We start from the raw sequence: 21,285 nt of genomic DNA on the forward strand, positions 1-21,285 counted from the left end.
ACAATATGGCAACATCTTCATCAGGTTGAACATGAATAAAGTTTAGTAACAGTTAACTGAATGTCAGACTTCTGCATGTAGTGATGATTTTATTGGAATCTGTCTGAGGTAGGAATTTTGGCCTGAACATCAAAAGAACCTGCTCTCCTCCAGATCCTCGCAAATCTTTGATCTCCAGTGAACTGCAACAACAGACAAGACCATGTAATAGTGTTTAATTTATAGAATGGCATCTCCAATAATGCAGAACTCTATCAGCCTTGAGGCAAAATAAATTCTTCGGAGTCTTAACTTACAACTTTCTGAAGCGACTGAAAATACCACAACTGTCAGGGTCACGTTGAGTAAGAGTGAAAATGAAAAATAAATTAGACAGCGATAGTAACATATCCACCTGACAAGCTGAATTTGGAAAGAATGAATGTACTTGTGCCTCAAAATCACTCCATGTAATTTTAGTTGGCACTAAATGAGTTCTGAATTACACAAACATGCTTGCAAAAATTGTACAAAAAGAACTTGAAATGTCTGGTCATAGAACATTATTGTTGGATTATCCTGTGTAATACTGCTGCATTGAAATGATATAGTCAGCTTCAACTCAGTGTTCTCTATTGATGTTTCGCAGGCTCCTGTTGTTGTTGCAGAACACAGCAAGTACCATTTCTCTGGTCAGTTCAAACCAAAACAAAGTCCTTTTGACAGACTGCACTCAGTGAGGAGTGGAGTTTGTGATCTCCTGCTCTTTGTGAAATCTGCAAATGAAAGGATATGCCATTGTCTACTCTTCTTGATCCAAGGATTAAGAAAAAAGTAAAGGGAAGTCTATTCTCAGGAGTTTGAGTGACCTCTTCAATGAACAGAAAATATTTAGATGTGGCAGCCTGGAATGATCCTGAGGCCAGAAGATAGACTGACCATGTAAAAACAAAGCAGACAAGGCATACATGTAAGGGTTGCAAGTGAGGTCACAGCAGGTCAGAGATTGCAGGGAGGACAAGAACGAGGGTTTGACTGCTGGCTGTTCAAATAGCAGTTTAAGGGGAAATCTAGTTGTTTTGTTTTAAGTGAATAGGAACCGTCATTCTTCAGTCCATTTATGTTGAAAACTTCCCTGCTGGCAAAACTAACAATTTTGTACATCATTTTGCACATCATTGAGGAAACATTTTCATTGAGAATAAGAATGAGAGTTCTTTGAAAATTAACAATACAAATTTTCTGTCAGTTATCCTCCCAGAAAAAAGTACATTACTGTAGGTTATTCTGATTTTTCAAATGCAAAACATTTATTTTTAGATTATGGGAAAAAATTCTAATCTATGATGATTTCTAACTCATTAGAATTTTGATCTGTATTACCTTTCAATAGCGTACTCTCATTTTACCCCCAAGAGAAGTTACATTTAAAAGAACACACATTTCTATTTTCTTATTTATTTATTTACACATTTGTTTGGAAGTTGATTAAAACATTCTGAATGCTGATGACATTATCTAAAGAAACCTGAACATGAAAGGCCAGAATTAGTTTAAATGACATATTTGCTGAAGCACACCAGGTTAATGACTAGGTCTGTGATGATGTTAATTCAGCTCTCCTGGACTGCTGTGATCAGTGTCTTGCAAAATGCTAAAAAATCTCGTTTATAAAGGAAAGCAAGAAGTGCTAAGAAATGAGATATATAAGAGTTATAAAGTAAAAACAAAAAAAAAATCTTTAACTAGTAAGAGGTATTTTTTTAAGTAAGTTGGATGATTTTAATTGATCAAAATATTTCTTGGCTAAAATGAAGGAAAATTGTAGAGACAAAAAAAATCTCCTGGAGAAACTGAAAGGGCTGAGCAGCTGACACTTGGGGTTTTCAGGGTTTTGACCCAAAATGTCAACAATTCCATTCTTCCCACAAAAAACAACCCTCCAGCAGATTGTTTGCCACATCTGCAATCTTGTGTCTCCATGAAGGAAAATGTATTGGACTTATCCCTGGTTAATTTGGTGGGTCAATTGTGAAGCAACTCAAGTACATTTAATATAATTTTATAGTTTAGATTCAATACATTAACATAAAGTGCTGTTCCGAAAGCAAAAGTTAAAACCATGATGAAAAGTTGGGAGAAGTTAAATCCGCCATCTAGTTTAGCATTAGACGTAAGGAAACTTGGAAACAATCTGGTGAAGGTTGCCGAATTCTAGACATGCATAGCTTTAAGTGGCACTGAAGGCAGTACTGCGGTCTCAGAATCTAATGCTGGTAATCAGCTATGGGCAGTTAACTTTAAACAAATATCCCTATATCAAGTTATATATAGTTCTATTCACTTTTGTAAAAATTAGTACTGTTTCAAAGAATTGCCAACAAATATACAGCCAACACCCACATTACTAAGGGTTGTGTTCTAAGAAAATGGTCCATATCACAATTTTGATAATGCAAAACCATGCCAGCCATTTATGCGCCAAGAAATGTGAAATTAAAAAAAAAGTAATATTGTACCTTCATTTCTTTATCTTTATAACTTGAATACTTCTACCTTGTTTCTAAAAAAAAATCTCAATTTCTATTCACTCAGCTCTGGAAACATACAATTGATAGCATTTATAAACAAGATGTTCAAAACCAAGATCAAGCCAACCTACTCCAAATGCCAGTCTTGTACAATGGTTCCAACATCAGCTCTGAGTCAGGAAATTGTGGTTTGAAATAAGCAGGTGGGTAAAGTGAAGTTGAGGTTAGAGGCTCAGCCATAATTATATTATAAAGGCTAAGCAGTTTGGAGATACTATATGACCCATTCCAACTCCACATTTTCAGTTCTTAATATGGTCTTTCATTCCAGTGCATAATTGTCCACTACTAAAATGCCATTTTGGATGAAATGTTAAACCAACTTCTTTTCTCTGTTAGAATATGATAAAAGGTTGTGAGATGCCATCTTAAGGGGAAGGGTGGTCTGAACAATTATAATTTATACTAAATAAAAAATGACTGCACAAATGTGAACTTTCATGCCCCCTTTACCACTGAATTTCTTCATTATCTCATTGCTATTCATGGGACTTCACAAATTAGCTTTCATGGCTGAGTGTTGAAAATGCTGCATAAATGGGACTTTGTTTCCTTCAAAATATCCCAAAAAAGTGACTAGCCAGCTGCCCTAATGGCTTAACTAAGATCACTGGGAAACAGCTGAGGCAAACAGGCAAGGAAGCTCCCAGTCTGTTGAGTAAACAAAACCCTCTTAGTGATAGCTGCTTTGGCAGGCATGCTACAGGAGAGATAACTCCTGAATAAGGGTTCTTTAGCTGATGAATATCCAGCAACACCTGGCTGAAAACTTGATGTGTGGACGATGATGGGAGCCAGAAGGCTAATGCTCACATTGTTGTTTTACGAGGAACATCAAGTGCTTGTGGAACTGTACAACTAGGAGTCAATGCTTTCAGAGAATGAATGAAAAACTGGTAAAATAATCCAAAAATCTTATCGTGTAGTGAGGAGAGAAAGGGGTTAATACAAATACAGTTTTGTTTTTGGATATATTACAATTCGTTGATGATAAGCCTTGCAGTAAAATGCTTTCTTATCTGAGTTATTATCTGACATAGGCACGACATGGTAGCATCCAAAAACTATCAATTACTCGAGGAAAGTCTATTTTATCCCCTGCACCACCTTATTACCTATGCTCCAGCGATATGTCAAACAAATCTGTTCAGCTGTTAAGTGTGCGCAGTGATGCTGTTAAAAGCTGGTAGTGAACTCTTTCCATTATGATTATGACCATGAAATATGACAATAAAATGGCATGTGCTGGGAACTCAAAAGCCTGCTGCCTGCTGAGCTGAACACTTGTTTATAACCAGTTGAAGTGGCATATCTCTGGAAAATGTTTACGTAAGGAATCACTTGGAGCTGTAAAGATCCACCTTCTTCTCCTCTCTCAGGCTACTGCAGGGATGAATACTGCTATTTACTCCCCACTAAATGGACAGTTGGTAAACAGAAACATCTGCTCGTTTCCCCAAGACTTTGGTGCACTTATGTGAACAAATTGAACTACAAATAATTAAATTACTCTATGTATAAGATCAACAGGTAGTGCAGTCAAGTTATCAGCATGGCTCAGTTTTATGTTGGCTTCAAACTATTTTAATAGAAGATCACCACCTCTGATAAATAATCGTAAGCCACTGGAATCTTGTTAGTTCATTTAGACTTGGTATCTCAGAATTAAGTGTTGGATCCTCCTGTTTAATTATTTTCTTTGTAGTTTAACAATCAATTATCTGCTTGTATTTTAAGTAGTTCTTATATGCATATAACAGTTAAATATACCTTAGTATAGTGGTTATACAAAGTATAATTCTGGAAAGCTCTGGAATCTTCTTTATTCTGCATTATTAGAACAAGTGCTTTCTTATTGGTTAACTTGGTACTTCAGTATTTGAATGAGTGCTTTTTTTCTTTGGTTGAGTCTTATTTACAAATTTGAATGGAACTTTCATTATCTCTATGCATAGAAAATAGCTAAACACAAAGCAGCGCCATCTTAATCTTCTTAGCACCTTAGTCTCTTGACTTTAAGTTTTCTACTACTGGCTTCTGCTCCTGTTCTTTTGTTCTATCAAAGCTTAATAAAACAATCAACAAGTTTTGTGGCTCATCCCTGACTTCTGAAGGAACCTTGGATTTAAACATCAGAGTCCAACACATGGAAACAGCCCTTCAGCATACCATGTGCATGCCAGCCACCAAGTTCCTTTTTAATATTAACCCCCTTTCTTAGCAATCAGCCTGAAGCCTTCTATCCTTAGGTGTTTCAGTGCTCGTCTAAATACTTCTTAAATGTGAGAATACCTGCCTCCTCTATACCTCCTTGGGCAGTATGTTCCAAAATTCAACCATCCTCTGGGCAAGAAAAATTCTGCCTCAAGTCCTCGCTAGATGTTTTACCTTTTATACCTCTATTTGTTAGCTGTATGCCTCTTTACTAAGGAGAACTAATTCTTGTTCAATATTCCACTTATAATTATGTGTATCTCAGACAAATCTCCCTTTAGCCTTGTTCATTTTAAAGGAAAACAAATCCAGAAAATGCTGGAAACACTCAGCAGGTCAGGCTACATGTCAGGAAAGAGATAAAGTTAGCATTCCAGGTCACAGACCCCTGATCAGTTTCATTCTTTCTAGATATATTTTATAACCTGCTGAGCCTTTCCAGCATCTTTGGCTTTTATTTCATATTTCCAGCATTTTTGCTTTTCATTTTCAGAAACAAACCCAGCCTACTTGTCTCTTCTGCTGTTTGAAAACCTTCTGTTCCAGTCAACATACCTTTGAATTTCCTCTGCATCTTAATGAAAACACACTTTCTACAACTGTTGTGATCACGAATGCACACAATACTTCAGCAATTATATATATTTTATATAATTGCACTATAATCTCCTTGTTTTTATATCCCCAGCAGATGAACACAATCATCGTGTATGTCTTCCTTACCTACTAGAACCTTTGGAAATCTTCTCTGTTCCAAGGATTAAACCATTCACTGTGTCTAGCCTAGCTCTTCTGCTAGCATCTGCGATTACTCTGCTCATTTTAGCAACACATAAAAATCATTCACTAATGAAGATTACCTGTCAATAAAGCCACCAATTTTCTATCTCAAATTAAGTAATCATTTCTCTTAGTGCATTCAAATCAAGATTATTGTTGTATATAGCAAACATCAAGAGTGCCCACATTGACCCCTGTGGCACACCAGTGCTTGCAGGATTTCAACTGCAAAATGAACTGTAGATCCTCATCCTTTGGACCTGTGAATCAGTCTTCCAAGTGAGACCTTGCTAAAGGCCTTCCAGAAGTCATTGCAGTTGACATCATTTGCATTGTCCTCATCATCACAGTTGGCTATCTCTCTAAATATTTAACCAAACTAATCTGGCATGATATTATCTTAACAAAGGCAACTAATTATCTTTGATTCATCTTTGCCTTCTCAAGATTTAAGGTTCAAGTTTATTTATCACATGTACATAGAAACATAAAGTGAAATGTGTTGCTTGAATTAACAACCAATACACGAGTGTGTACTGGAGACACCTTGCAAGTGTCACCACATATTCCAACGCCAAAACAGAGCATGCCCATAATGTTCAACAAAACAACACAGAACACAATAAGCAACAAAACAACAATAGTAAAACAAGCCCCAGTCCTCCTTCCCACCCAGGTAGACAGTCTTCTAACACTAGGAGAGGCCATCTTCTTCGGCCTTCCACAGACTCGGACATTGAGCTTCAACCTCCCTTGCAGACTCACATTGATTTATAGACTCAACTCCAGCCAATGAGCCATGACCTCCAGTATCCAGTTTGCAACAGGCCTCAGAATATACCACAAGGATCAGTACTGGGAGCTTCTTTGTTTGTAATATACATAAATGACTTAGAATGAAAATATAGGGTGTATGATTTGCAAGTTTTCAATTGTTCGAGCGGTAAGTAATGAAGAAGTTTGTTTAAAGATACAGCAAGACATTGACCAGCTGGAAAGATGGGCAGAGCAGTGAGGCATGTGTGAGGTAATACACTTCGGCAGATCAAATTCTGTTAGATTACAGAGAGTAATTTTTAGGGACATTAACAAGAATGATGTAAAGACACACTTCAGGGGTGGAAGTCAAGTATTCCAGTCCGGGCAGTGTCCATGTAAAACACCTCTGCAGTTGCTTCTGAGCAATCGTAACTTTCCCATAATTTGCTGACCAGATGCCAGTTATATGTTAAGAGTGAATATCTGGGATGCTGAAAAGGCCAGAACTAAAAGATAGCAGATACTGTGGAGGGTCACAGAATGAGAAAAGATTACAAAGGTCATGGAGAGATTTGAGGTGTTGCATACCCAGGAATAATCTAAGTCCATGAGCATAGAACATAACACAAGTCAGGACATGTACCTTAAATTTATGGAAAAGATAAAATGACTGTGTTGGAACAATTGAGTCTAGGGATAACACTGGCATGGAATAAGGTTTCAACAAATTAGCTAGAAACAGGTAGCAATGGTGATGTCTTAGATTCATGGTTGGAAGCTCATTTCAAAGATGAGTGTGACATCAAATGCATGAACTGTCTGTTTTAGTAAGAGGTGCCAGGAACTGATATTATTGATATTATAAGAAGAACTACAAAGTTCTAGAATTGAACTGTGCTGAGTTGACTGAGTTATAATGTTCCCAGTAACCCAACATTTATAGGTAATCAAGCTTGCTACTCAATGCTACAATGTTCTATGCTTGGAAGGAAGCGTGTGTGAGCAACAGAACCAATACAAACCTACTATTAACAGAACTGATATTGTTGCATGATTAAAAAAAACTGTTGACTTCTATATCAACATCTTTACAATACATACCCAAAGCTTCACTTTCTCTCTCCTCTTCCACTTCAGAATCTACCTTCTCTTCAGAAGATACAGATGAGTGAAGAGCAATAAATGCTGGAAGTCCATGTTGGCTGCAGCTGCTGCTGCTACTACTACTAACTTCCCCGGAGTCAGACGAAGAAACAGTTCTTCCCATTGAATTCACTTGTCTTGACACCTCTTTGTCTCTGTAAAGGATTGAGAAAATAATGTTCCTAAATAAATCCCAGAAAACTGACACTAGCAAGCATTTTGGATGCCACATAATTATATGATCCCACATGCAGGATCATTTGATCCATACGCAATCAATGAGATGATGGCTTCAAGGTCCAATGATCTTAGATTGTTCTCTTCCTATATTACTCTGCAATGTATCAATATTCAGTCAAAAGTCAAGTATATATAAACAAAGCATGCAATTTTACCATTAAATACTGATATTTGAGATGTATTTGAGGACAACTTGACCAAGCTTAGTCTTCTTAACTAATGCTCACACACTTGTCAGCACAGATCATTTGATGGCCAGAAGCTGAAATCCGGTTTGTTCTTTTTCATCTTTCTGGCTTAAGAAGCCAGCTGACAAACTGGGGCAAAACAATTGCCACCTCAACTAATACCAATTAATTTACCATAGCCAAAGACTTTCTTGGTCCCTGAGACTCTACAGCAAAGGAAGCACCATTAACCACACTGGATCTGCAGATACAATTTTCTTTAAAGTATTGTAGTACTTTATTGTACAAAATTTGATTTAATAATTTTTACTGTGACATTGCTGACTCTTTAGATATCCATTTGTAATTCATGAAGTATTTTTTCACCGTAACGAACATCACACCTCACTCTGCACATAGGAACACATTATACTGAAAAACACTTAATGCCTCTCATCCAGCCTTTACAGTTTACAACATTTTATTTAATTGAATTGAATTCAATTCATAATGAAATATTTTCCAGAATTCACACCTTTCATATATCAAGAAATTATATTACCAATAAATGTAAATTTTGTCTCACGCCTCCATAGTGATGACAATGCATTACCTTTCTGCATTGCCTGCAAGCCTGATCCGCTTTGAACCTGTGCCCTCATCCGTTGTTCCACCCTGAGCTGCTTCAAAAGCAGGCTTTTGCTTATGGCTTTTTTGCTGCCTGTGCTGCAGTTTGCATTTGGAGCCCTGTGTGCAGTTCCCAGTCTTGGAGAATTCTGGACAGATGAGTGTGTGCTTCTTCTTGCACTGAAAAAGATTATTTGTTACATGTCATAAAATAGTCTTGAGATTATTCATATATATCTGAAACTCATAAAGGAGCGCCTTCACAATTGGAGGACAAATTCTTGACATTCTTTTAGCAAACATACAAAAGCAGAATGCAAAACACTGCAACAATTCTCTTCCTCTGTATTCTTCCCTAGTAAAATTCTGTACTCAGTAGGTTAATTTCCAGATAATTATAATTTAAACTATTGGGCTTTAAGTCAATCAACTCCAAAGCAGCACAAAAAAAACTGACAATTTTAAGATGTCAAGAAGATGCTGAAAAAGGATATTGAGAAGAAGAGAGAAATAGAACAAACTGGGAGTAAGCTTTAGAGATCAAAACTAGAGGCAATAGAGACTGTGAATAAAAAAACAAATGCAAGAATTGATTTGCTCCTTTTAAGGGCCCGACAACATGGAAACATGGCTGCCAATTTAGGCTGGGGGATCATAGTGATTCTCAAAATGCGCTGAACCAATATACTTTCTTCCACAGATCATTGATAGGTGGCAGTATATTGTACAAGTAAAGCAGTTGCAGATATCTCTGAGCCTGAAGCCTGCAAGCCAACTTGATACTGTTAATCATGATGTGAGGTTCAATAGGCAGATTCGACCAGCAATTGTGCTTTATTCCTTTTTGTTGTGCTCTGTGGGCTTTGAAGAAATGACTGAAACAATAAACTGCTGAGAATGATTAGACAAATTTGGAAGTGCAAGCCTGGTTAAAGGATGTATTACCATCCTAAATATTTGATGATTACAAAAGTGGAATTTCACAGTGGAGTCCATTACTTTTCTATGTTCTCAATTCCAGATATCAAATTCCTGCAGGATCAATTCAGCCCATAAAAGCTGAAAGACACCTTAGAGATCATAAATCATCACACACACTGAGTAGTGAGGTTCACCTAGCACAGTGAGAATTGCTAATTAAATGCTTCCAGTTTCACAAGAACAACTTTTTGCGCTTTTTTTTAAACTCGGGTGTTTTTCTGCTGGGGCCACTTCTAACTTACAGAAAATTTAAAATCAGTAGCGGTTAAAAACAGAAGTGCTTCCATTAAAAGGGAATGAAAAAAAATTCTAGAAATCAAAGAGCAGTAAATGCTAGGAATTATGGGATGCTTTCTATTAAAATAGACATCTATGAATGAGTTACACACTAAAATTTAATAAAATAATTGAGGTTGTTTATAACTAGAATATTGAATATTTGGATGCTTATTACAAGCTAGAATATAATTGAGAATGTCAGATAGTTAATGTATAGAATAATTGAAACTCTGGAAGTAAGTATAATAAGCTGGATTCTGATCAAGGTGTTCATCCATAGCAGAATGAAAACCTCTGAATGAATGACAATTGAAAATCTAAATACCGTAGATGTGAAAATAATAAATCTTTAAGTATAAGGAAGTAGTATGGTTAAGGACTTGGGTTAGCATCAGCTCAAACCATATCATCAAGTTCACCGATGACACCTCCGTGGTGGGTCTCATCAGCATGAACGACGAGTCAGCTTACAGAGAGGAGGTGCAGCGGCTAACGGACTGGTGCAGAGCCAACAACCTGTCTCTTAATGTGAACAAAACAAAAGAGATGGTTGTTGACTTCAGGAGGGCACGGAGCGACCACTCCCCGCTGAACATCAATGGCTCCTCGGTAGAGATCGTAAAGAGCACCAAATTTCTTGGTGTTCACCTGACGGAGAATCTCACCTGGTCCCTCAACACCAGCTCCATAGCAAAGAAAGCCCAGCAGCGTCTCTACTTTTTGCGAAGGCTGAGGAAAGTCCATCTCCCACCTCCCATCCTCATCACATTCTACAGGGGTTGTATTGAGAGCATCCTGAGCAACTGCATCAGTGCCTGGTTCGGAAATTGTACCATCTCGGATCGCAAGACCCTGCAGCGGACAGTGAGGTCAGCTGAGAAGATCATCAGGGTCTCCCTTCCCGCCATCATGGACATTTACACTACACGCTGCATCCGCAAAGGGAACAGCATTATGAAGGACCTCACGCACCCCTCATACAATCTCTCCTCCCTCCTGCCGTCTGGGAAAAGGCTCTGAAGCATTCGGGCTCTTACGACGAGACTATATAACAGTTTCTTCCCCCAAGCTATCAGACTCCTCAATACCCGAAGCATGTACTGACACCTTGCCCTACTGTCCTGTTTATTATTTATTGTAATGCCGGTACTGTTTTTGTGCACTTTATGCAGTCCAGTGTAGGTCTGTAGTCTAGTGTAGCTTTCTCTGTGTTTTTTTTATTACGTAGTTCAGTCTAGTTTTTTGTACTGTGTCATGTAAACCATGGTCCTGAAAAACGTTGTCTCATTTTTACTATGCACCTTACCAGCAGTTATGGTCGAAATGACAATAAAAGTTGACTTGACTTGACTTGGTTAATGGTAGCTGCTGGAGGTTCATTGTGGGATAACAGTCAATGGATTAAAGGCTAAAATCTGTTTAGACAGTGATTCCAGTTAATTGGGCCATTAGTTAGTTGGGGTAGCTGCTTATTGGGACATAAGACTGCTTAACTGGGGCTGGAGACTATTGCCATACAATTTCTATATTGCAGAATGACAATTCAGAACCGTTTTGTTCACTGCAGTTTTAAGCATTTAGTTTTGGAGATGACAGAAATGTCCATGAGTGAATGTGAAATAGTTTTACTACTTCAACAATTTAGGCACTATGAAGAATTTGAAGGAATCAACAATCATCTTGAATGTTACAATGAAAATGAAGGCTTCTGATGATGGCTGTCCATTGTCTACATGAGGAATCTATGTTGATTTTGTTCATTTACAGTCAATCAAAAGAACTGACCAGTGTACAATGGATGAATTCCTCCATTGATAACTATTAGGAGCTAGTTCACAGATTTATAGTGTAGTAGTAGCATTGATAGTGTTCTAATTTATACAGAATTTCATTTAAATAGATAATCTGCTTCATAGTTAAATAGTAGTTTGGCTTTTATATAATTTTTAAACTATTTCTATGAAACTTTGGCTAATTGGGCCAGTAACTTAATTGAGCCTGCTATGTTCAAATTAACTGGAATCACTATATATAGAATGATAACAGGCAACATGTTGCAAATTATGAACTATGTTAGTATTCATTGTTACGTACCCCGTAACTGGGTCACTTACCAGCAAAGATAGAGAGGTCCGTTGAAGTCTGATGGTATTATTTTTAACGGTATGTATTGATAAAAATACACAAGAATAATATCAATGCAAACATACATATAATATACGTCGTCAATACTAAATCTAAAAGCGCGGGTATAATAATAATCAATAAGAAATAGCTCTATCGTTGTCTAGGGGATAATGTATTGTCCAATGGAAATATAAAAGTCACTCAAGTTCATTCAAGCTGCAGCTTTTGGTTGGAGAGAGAGACGGAGGTTTAACTTGCCCATTCCTTTTATGATGTCAATCCTTCGAGAGTTGTTGGGGACTGATTTCCCCTTTGTTGTTAGCTAATGCGTGCTTCTGTGGTAAAGGCCCACCAATTCCGAGGCAAATGGAAAAGGACGCATGTGGGCTTTTCCACCGGCTTTCGCTATTATGCTGTTACAGGAGTTCTAGCATTTCTTCTGGTGCGTCTGAGGGGCTGTTCTCCAGTCCCTCTTTTATCCTGACTCACAGGGTCTCAGATGTCAATCAGGGTGGAATGATGCCATCCCCTCAACCAGCCCACGTTGCCTGAGGGCTTTCTATGAAGTACAGTACTCAATACACAATTCTGTCTCCAAAAGACAATGACCTGTTTTGTGGCTTTGTATCGCTGGGGCCAGGACATTTCAAACGTCTCTCTCTCATTTCCTGGGTCTCCTGCCCTGACTTAATAGCGATTTGCGATTCTCAAAAAGGAGGAGGCCACGGGCGTAACATCATTTTGAGAGGACCAAAATATAAAAGCAACAATGTAATGCTGAGGCTTTATAATTTTCTTAATTTATTGAGATACAGTGCAGAATTGGCTGTTCTGGCCCTTTGAGCCATGTTGCCACACAACACCTGTTTTAACCATAGCCTAATCACGGGACAATTGACAATGACCAATTAACCTGTATGTCTTTGGACTGTGGGAGGAAACCGGAGCACCCAGAGGAAACCCATGCAATCATGAGAACGTATAAATTCCTCACAGGCAGCGGCAGGAATTGAACTTGAGTCAGTGATACTGTAAAACAGTGTGCTACTGTGCCACAGGCATTGGGCATTGGTCAGACCAAACTTAGAGCATTATGAGCAGTTTTGGGCCCCTTATTTAAGAAAAGTTGTGCTGGCATTGGAGAGGGAATCAAGTGAATGATTCCTGGAATGAAAGTGTTAACATATGAGCAGTGTTTGATGACTCTGGCCTGTACTCACTGGAGTTTGGAATAATGGGGGGGGGGGGGATCTCATTGAAACTTATTGAATATTGAAAGGTCAAGATAGAATACAAGTAGAGGGGAAATTTCCTATAGTTGGGAAATCTAGAACCAGAGGACGTAGCCTCAGAAAAGAGGGATATCCATTTAGAACAGAGATGAGGAGGAATTTCTTTAGTCAGTGGTTGGGGAATCTGTGGAATTCATTACCAAAGATGGCTGTGGAGGTTAAGTCATTGGGTATATTTACAGCAGAGGCTGGTAGGTTCTTGGTTAATCAGGGTGTCAAATGTTATGGTGAGAAGATGGAAGAATGGGATTGAGACAGTTAATAAATCACCCCTGATGGAATGGCAGAGCAGACCCAATAGGCCAAGCAGCCTAATCCTGCTCCCACATCTTAGGTCTAAGTAAAAAATAATGTGCAGTTAATGTTGATATTTGAATTAATGGTTATGGTATACTAGCATTGGGGAGAAGGTACAGAAACCTGAAGACCCATACACAACATTTTAAGAATAGCTCATTTCCCTCTGTCATCAAATTTCAGAAATGGTTCATAAAACTATAAACTCTACCCTGCCGTTCATATTTTGCATTATTTATTTTTTGTAATAATTTATGGTAAATTTTATGTTGGAATCCCACACTCAGTGATTCAAAAACAACTTCTTCCCTCCGGTATCAGGTTTCCTAACAGTCCACTGATGCTACCCCATTGTTCCTCTTTTTGCATGATTTTTAAAATCTGTGATTTAAAGTAATTTCATGTCTTTCCACTATACTGCTGCTGCAAAACAACAAGTTTCACCACATATATCAGTGATAATAAACCTGATTCTGATTCTATAATGCAGGGTTTCAGACAATTTATATATTTCATAGCTCTTATTCAGTCTTCATCAAGGCTCCTGATTTATGACAACTAAAGGAATCAAATTTAGGCTTACTCTATATATTGGCTGAAATTTGTCAGCATTTTGGAAATGAAAATTTATGGTTTTGTAAAATCTGTAAATCTGTAGCCACAACAAAGAAAACTTTCAGAGCGGAGACTCAAGAGATATTGGAATCTAGAGCAACACACAATCTTCTAGATGAACTCAACAGATTGAGGAGCGCCAGTGGAAGGAAAGAAACTACCAAAGTTTTGGGCTGAAAGTATTTGAGCTCAATCAAAAGCTGAGTTGAATTGTAAGCTCATAAGCTGGTTTTTTCAATTTAGCAAAGTCTCATCAAGGTGACTGACTACAAGAAAAAGTGAGCAGGGCCTGTCAGGAATAGGTTCAAGCTGGTGTCAAGCTATCTTGACTCAGTTTCAGTTATTGTTTAGTGGATTTTTTGGGTTTATGGGGTTGAATTTAGGGGCAGAGTGGGAGTTACAGGCCAGGTTAAGGTTTAAGACAAGGATGTGGGGAAATCCTTGTCCTAAACAAGGACAGGCCAAAGCCTTAAGCCTCCATTTCACATTTGAAGGCAAGTGACGCAACATCTGCGGTTGCGACGTCGAGCAGATGTCATATTGGCAGACCAATGTGGATGAAGAAATAGGAGCAAGAGAAGGCCATCTGGCCCATCAAGCCTGCTCCGCCATTCAATCAGATCATGACTGATCTGGCCACGGATTTATTTCCAGCTACCTGCCTTTTCCCCATAACCCCTACTATGCAAAAATCTATCCAACCTGAAGTCTGGTAGAGTCAACGTGTTATTGGCAGATACAGTGTTCCATGAGGGTAAGAGGAACAAGATCCAAATGTGGCTTGCCAGTCAGGGTCCTGACACTTGAGAGACTGGAGTTTAAGACCCGGTGTATGGTGATTGGTAGGTCCTGGGGTCGATGCTGGCTGGGTATTGAGGCTCAAGGGTCAAATCAGAAGTCCAGAAGTTGACGCTCGTTTGTCAGAGTTCTGGGTCTGTGAATCTCTGTGAGTCCGCTGAGGTAATTGAAGGCCAAATGTCTGCGGGACCGAATCTGAATTTTAGTCCGCCAGGTTCAAAGATTCTTGGGGTTAGAGGACTGTGTATGTGCGTGGATGGGAAGGAGGGAAGAATAAGTCTTGTTTTGCTGTTGATGTTTTGTTGCTTGTTGTGTTCTACATTGTTGTGCCGAGCATTGTGGACATGCTATGTTGGCACTGAAATGTGTGGCAACACTTGTGGGCTGTCCCCAGCTCATCCTTAGGTGTGTTGGTTGTTGAGTGACAATTATTGTATGATCACAAGTGGTCATAACAATCAAGTATTTAGAAATGTTTTTTGGTATGATGCAGTACTTTGAAGTAAGAACTTTGGTAACATCATAAATCTAAGCCACTAATATATTACATCTCAGTTCTTATTACTAACATGTTTTGCACAACATTGTTCCTGTGCAATTATTTGTAAATCCTAAAACATGAATGTAGGCTGTGAATCTCTTATGATTTGTTGACACCTCATGCTATTTCAGTAACATTGACCTTCTTTGAACTTTAGGCATAAAGGATCAAGCTCAAAGGGAAAGGCTCAATGTGCAGTAAACACTTGCATAAGGATAGATGAAGTAAATTGAGAAATAATGATTGAGCGACACTGAGCATGTAGTTTTAAATCCTGTCGATGGTAGAAGAAAACACAACTGTTCTGTCTATGGTCTCTTCTTTTAAAATATCTACTAGAAAGTATTATCCAGAAACAAGGAATGGTTTCAATGACAAAAGATAACTTCTGAGTTGCTGGAAATACCACTCCTATCAAGAGAGGAAGAAACAGAGCTATAGTTTCATCTTTCTCCCTCCTTTGTTCATTCATCGTCCACTTGATGTCTGGTGTTATTTGGCCCACACAAAGAATCTCCCACTGCCTTTACATTGACCAGCTCTCTTGGTTGTCACCATAGAGGGATGGGACTGTTGCTACTCAACAGTAAGCTCACTTTTATTACCAAAAGTTCAACATTTCAAACTAGTAGTATTGTCCCTTTATTCTCTTTTCTTTTATTCCTTTTCTTCTACCAAAATTTGCCATAACCTCAAAACACATTAATACTTTGCACCAGACTGCTGACTATTCTGTTCCTTTAACTTTACAAATGGCAGCTACTCATTTTGTTATCACTCTTCCTTAAATCTCCCTACCACGCTACTCTCCCTGTATTTGCTTCCAAAACAAGGTCTTTTAATTTTCCTCCTCAATATCAGTCTTCTGCATTTCCTACTTTGCCCAACACTGGCCCCCTAGGCCTGAGTCAACGTGGTAGTAGTAGTATATTTCCTACAGATTTTATCTTGCCAAGTTCAAACAAAGAATCTGTCAGCATTGTACAAAATTCATGTTTCACATGGATTTCAAGGCAGGGACATATTCCAGTTTGAATGACTGAATGTTGGTGGTTTCAAACAAAATCTAATGGCCTGCATCTTGATTATGTGCAAGAAGTATGATCACACTCTCTAGAGTTCTTATGTCCAATGCTTAGCCCGACTTCATAATTCTCAATTTTATAATAATGCTATCTTGTACATGAAAGACAAAGAGGTGTAAGCATTTGGAACACAGTTATAATTTGAATAGTCTCCTAGTGCGAGATTGCTGCTTGAACACATCAATAATAGCAATGTAACAATTAGTCAAAGCTCTTCTGTATTATGGTAGGATCTTAAAATATATTAAGATTCAAGATTCATTTATTATCAAAGAATGTATAAATTATACAACCTTAAGATCTGCTTGCTCACAAGAAGCCACAAAGCAAGAAACCCGAAAGAAACCAATTAAAAAAAACATAAATAAAAGATCAACACTTGATGTGCAAGAGAAAGAAAAACATCATATAAACAACTGAAGCAAACAACAACAGCATTTCAACCCAAAATTGAGTCCTCAGATTCGAACCCCAGAGCAGCCCAGAGTATGCCCAAAGCCTCGCTTATCAGTTCATCATATTAGTGGGCACAGACTACAGCAGCCAGGGCAGTCTTCACAGCCTCAGCGCCATGGAGGTAACCACTGTGGAGACAAGCGAATTCAACTCTCGTCCCGACCGACACCCTGCCTTTCTGTCTATCTGGGCCGGCATTTAAATTGACCCAACAACAGGATAGCAAAAGGCTGCACACCCTGGAGAGAGGAGTGAATATTGCAGACCCACCTGGGTCGGCAGTTAAATTGTCTAAACAGTGAATCTTACTTCACACTAGGACCCTATTGTGAAGTATTCGGGGCCTAGACCATGTCGCCTAGTGACCTGCTCTGGACACAGATTCTGTCACCGAGCCTGAAGCCACTCTCCAGCGCTTCAAATCAGCTTGGTGTCCAGAGCGATCCAACCTCACACCCAGGCCAGTTGAAACAGCATCTGGACTTTCAGCCTGGGCCCCGATTTCTCCTTGCGGCACCCAGAGTGATCCAACCTCGCTCCCAGGCCAGCTGTATGGGCATCAGAACTCCATCTACAATGATTCTGCAACACACCATCTTGGCTCATTCCCTGAACTCGCCTCAATAGACAATAGACAGCAGGTGCAGGACTGGGCCATTCGGCCCTTCTAGCCAGCACCACCATTCACTGTGATCATGGCTGATCATACACAATCAGTACCCCGTTCCTGCTCTCTCCCCATATCCCTTGACCCCGCTATCTATAAGAGCTCTATCTAACTCTCTCTTGAATGCATCCAGAGACTTGGCCTCCACTGCCTTCTGGGGCAGAGCATTTCACATATCCACCACTCTCTGGGTGAAAAAGTTTTTCCGCATCTCTGTTCTAAATGGCCTACTCCTTATTCTTAAACTGTGGCCTCTAGTTCTGGACTCACCCATCAGCGGGAAAATGCTTCCTGCCTCCAGTGTGTCCAATCCCTCAATAATCTTATATGTTTCAATCAGATCCCCTCTCATCCTTCTAAATTCCAGTGTATACAAGCCCAGTCGCTCCAATCTTTCAACATATGACAGTTCCGCTATTCCGGGAATTAACCTTGTGAACCTACGCTGCACTCCCTCAAAAGCAAGAGTGTCCTTCCTCAAATTTGGAGACCAAAACTGCACACAATACTCCAGGTGGGGTCTCAACCAGGGCCCTGTACAGCTGCAGAAGGACCTCTTTACTCCTATACTCAATTCCTCTTGTTATAAAGGCCAGCATGCCATTAGCTTTCTTCACTGCCTGCTGTACCTGCATGCTTGCTTTCATTGACTGATGTACAAGAACACCTAGATCTTGTTGTACTTCCCCTTTTCCTAATTTGACTCCATTTAGATAGTAATCTGCCTTCCTGTTCTTGCCACCAAAGTGGATAACTTCACATTTATCCACATTAAACTGCATCTGCTATACATTTGCCCACTCACCCTCGCCATCACTTGCCTCTTCACTGTTTGCAGTGATAATTTAACACAATTTACCTCAGTGATATTTTTAGTCAGACCTCCCATCTTTTTGACTACTAGAACATACTTCACATGTTCGGTAATGCCATTTTAAGCATCTGTAAAATTTCCTGCTCTAGGCTACCAGGCATTAGCATACATGAGGATTGCACTAGAAATTTCTGGGGTCTAATAGCCAGAATTCAATTGTAGCTAGTCTTGCTAATAAGGCTGACATGGGAGTGTTGCAGATATTTTTTTGACTCAGGCACGAATAACAACAAAAATAAAGAACTTATACTAAAAACAGGCTCAACAATATATTGTATAATGTTAAGTATTCCAAACACCAACTGTTCTGATCCTATCATTTAGTAACTTGTATTACTTACTTTATTATCAGGTACCAATAGCACTGGGCAGCATATTAACAGAAATATTAAATGCAATGATTCATAGAAAAATAAATGTTCTTCAATAACATTGTACTCCAGTTAATTACAGATAAGAGGTCTGTCAGTACAACACATGGCTAAGTGTTTGTAGACTATAATTATGGATGGACTATGGCTTAAAAGTCATCCTCAAATAAGTATGTAGTAGAACAAAATTTATCATTGCAGTGCAATCAAATCCCCAAAAGTACGTGCTCTAGTGAAGAAACAGAGTTTCTGAAAGTTTCAAGAAGGGAACTATTGAGAATTTCCATTGATCATTACGAAACAGCATTAATGCTTTCTTTTCATTTTGGTAGTTTACTGCAGACTGCAGGGCAGTGGTCAAGTTATTGGACTAATAACAGAATTCTGGTCTACTTATCTAGAAACATGAGTTTGATTCTAGTTAGACAGCTAATTAATTTGCATAATACTAAATAAATGCTCCTTCTCAGTTAGGTAACTGCTGATTTGTTGTCAAAACCCATCTGTTTCAACAACATCCTATAGTGAAGGAAATCTACCACTCTTAACTGGTCTTGCCTATATGTCACTCCAAGCCCGTCAATGTGGTTGGCTCTTAATTGTCTCTTTAGTTCAAGTGCAATTAGTGATAGTAATAGATGCAAAATATAAATAATAAAAAAGCAACTCGAACAGGAGCAAGTCATCTAGTTCCTTCATTCATCATGGTTCATTTGTACTTCAGTCTTATTTATACTTGGTGCTTTAACACATTTATCTATAGACTGTTAACAATGATACATTTTATGAGTGACTGTGCTATCACAGTGACTTTGCACAATGCATATGTAAGAAAATTGGGGCATGACTGTATGCTGTTTTGTAGAGTGCCTGGGCAGCAATCTGAAGTGAAATGATTTAAGCTATTTAAGTGTCCCATCTTCCATCTTCATCTAACCCCAAGAATATATCCAATTAAGATATCTAAAGACAGAATATTACAGGAATTAGTGCAATTTTCATAAAATTGGATATATGTAAAGTTTGGAAAGGATCTTACAAATTTTAGGTACTCTTTTTTGCATTTCCTTCCATGCTTTTGTAGACTGCTGACGTTATTTACTTTTCACTTCCACCTACTTACTATTCTGAATTATTTTTGCACTTTGCTACATTTCACAAAGCACATTTTTAAAATGCCATCTTGGAAATGAGTTGATTTTCTGTAAATACTATTTAAGCCCAGATCAATTTCTAATTTTACAGTTATGACAGTTGATTACCTAAAGGCTCGAGGACATTAAGTGTAAACTCTGTTTTTCCACAGATTTTGGCTGACCCAGAGAATAATTCCAGCATTTTCTGCTTCTGCTTTCGATGATAATATATGAAGAATCTGACTTGAGGGTTAGTATAAATCATCCATAATTTCATTGACTGGTGGAGTAGGCATGTGGGGCTGAACAGCTTATTCTATTTCCTTTGTCAACAGTCATAGCTTCTTGTGTACTAAGTATCAAATTTTGTTTGATGATCCTTAAAGAAACATTCAAATAATAACTAACTTTAAATTGCAGTTTTTATATTTTAGAGGATTCAAATCCATTTCCTTACCCAGTCCTTCATCTTTAAAAGAAGGCAAAGTTCTTTCTCACAATTACAAAGAAACTGCAGGACCCAAGTATTAAATAAGTGTGGAGGTCTATCAGCCTGCATTTCACTAGTCCAAACCTAGAGCTATAGAGCTTCAAATCTCACCATAAGAGATTGTTAAAGCATCAATTGTAAGATTTCTTTTAATTAAGAACCAACTTTGTTCCAAGTCTTTAATAAAGCAACCTGTAAAATGATACACATATGATTATTCTTTAAGCAATCTTCTACAATTTCAAATCTATTTAACCAATTACGTCCATTAACAAAGTCCATCAACTCTGTGATTATCTGTGTAATCTTCACTCCCAATGAGATATCTATTCATATTTAACTAATGCATTTCACTAATCCACATTCAACATCAAATCTGCTGTCAGCTACTCAAGGAAAAGCTTTTTTTCCTTTTCCATTACATTTTCTATCTCCACATCTAGCAAACCTGCTTAAGTACTACCAATAGGTTGTAGCTGTGGCTTGATGCTTGACTGACCTTGAATTTTATATGAAGCAAGTATCCAACTTCCTCTAACCCAGGGGTTCCCAATCATTGCTCAATAGTATTGGTCTACAGTATAAAAAAGGTTGGTAACATGTGCATCCTGTCACAAACCAGGATGAAGCAAGCACATTTTTTCAAGCTTCAATTTCCCCTCTCTCATGATATTTCAGTGTTAGTTGTTTTCTTTTTTTGCTTGATTTTTTTTTCATATGTAGACAACTTTTGAAGAGATCATGCTGGCAGATTTGAAGGGCAAAAAGATAATATC

General features: G+C 38.3%; 1 protein-coding gene across 1 annotated transcript in view; it reads right to left on the reverse strand.

Annotated features, from left to right (window-relative positions):
• Nucleotides 1–21,285, reverse strand: part of zc3h3 (zinc finger CCCH-type containing 3) — a 265,179-nt gene that overhangs the window by 16,027 nt on the left and 227,867 nt on the right. The window contains exons 10-11 of the mRNA XM_073048635.1: nt 8,487–8,680; nt 7,425–7,621 (exon numbers count right to left, since the gene is read on the reverse strand). Coding sequence (XP_072904736.1) covers nt 7,425–7,621; nt 8,487–8,680 — 391 coding nt within the window. The remainder of the gene's footprint in view (nt 1–7,424; nt 7,622–8,486; nt 8,681–21,285) is intronic.

This window comes from Hemitrygon akajei, chromosome 1, assembly GCF_048418815.1.
Source record: "Hemitrygon akajei chromosome 1, sHemAka1.3, whole genome shotgun sequence".
Lineage (NCBI taxonomy): Eukaryota > Metazoa > Chordata > Chondrichthyes > Myliobatiformes > Dasyatidae > Hemitrygon > Hemitrygon akajei.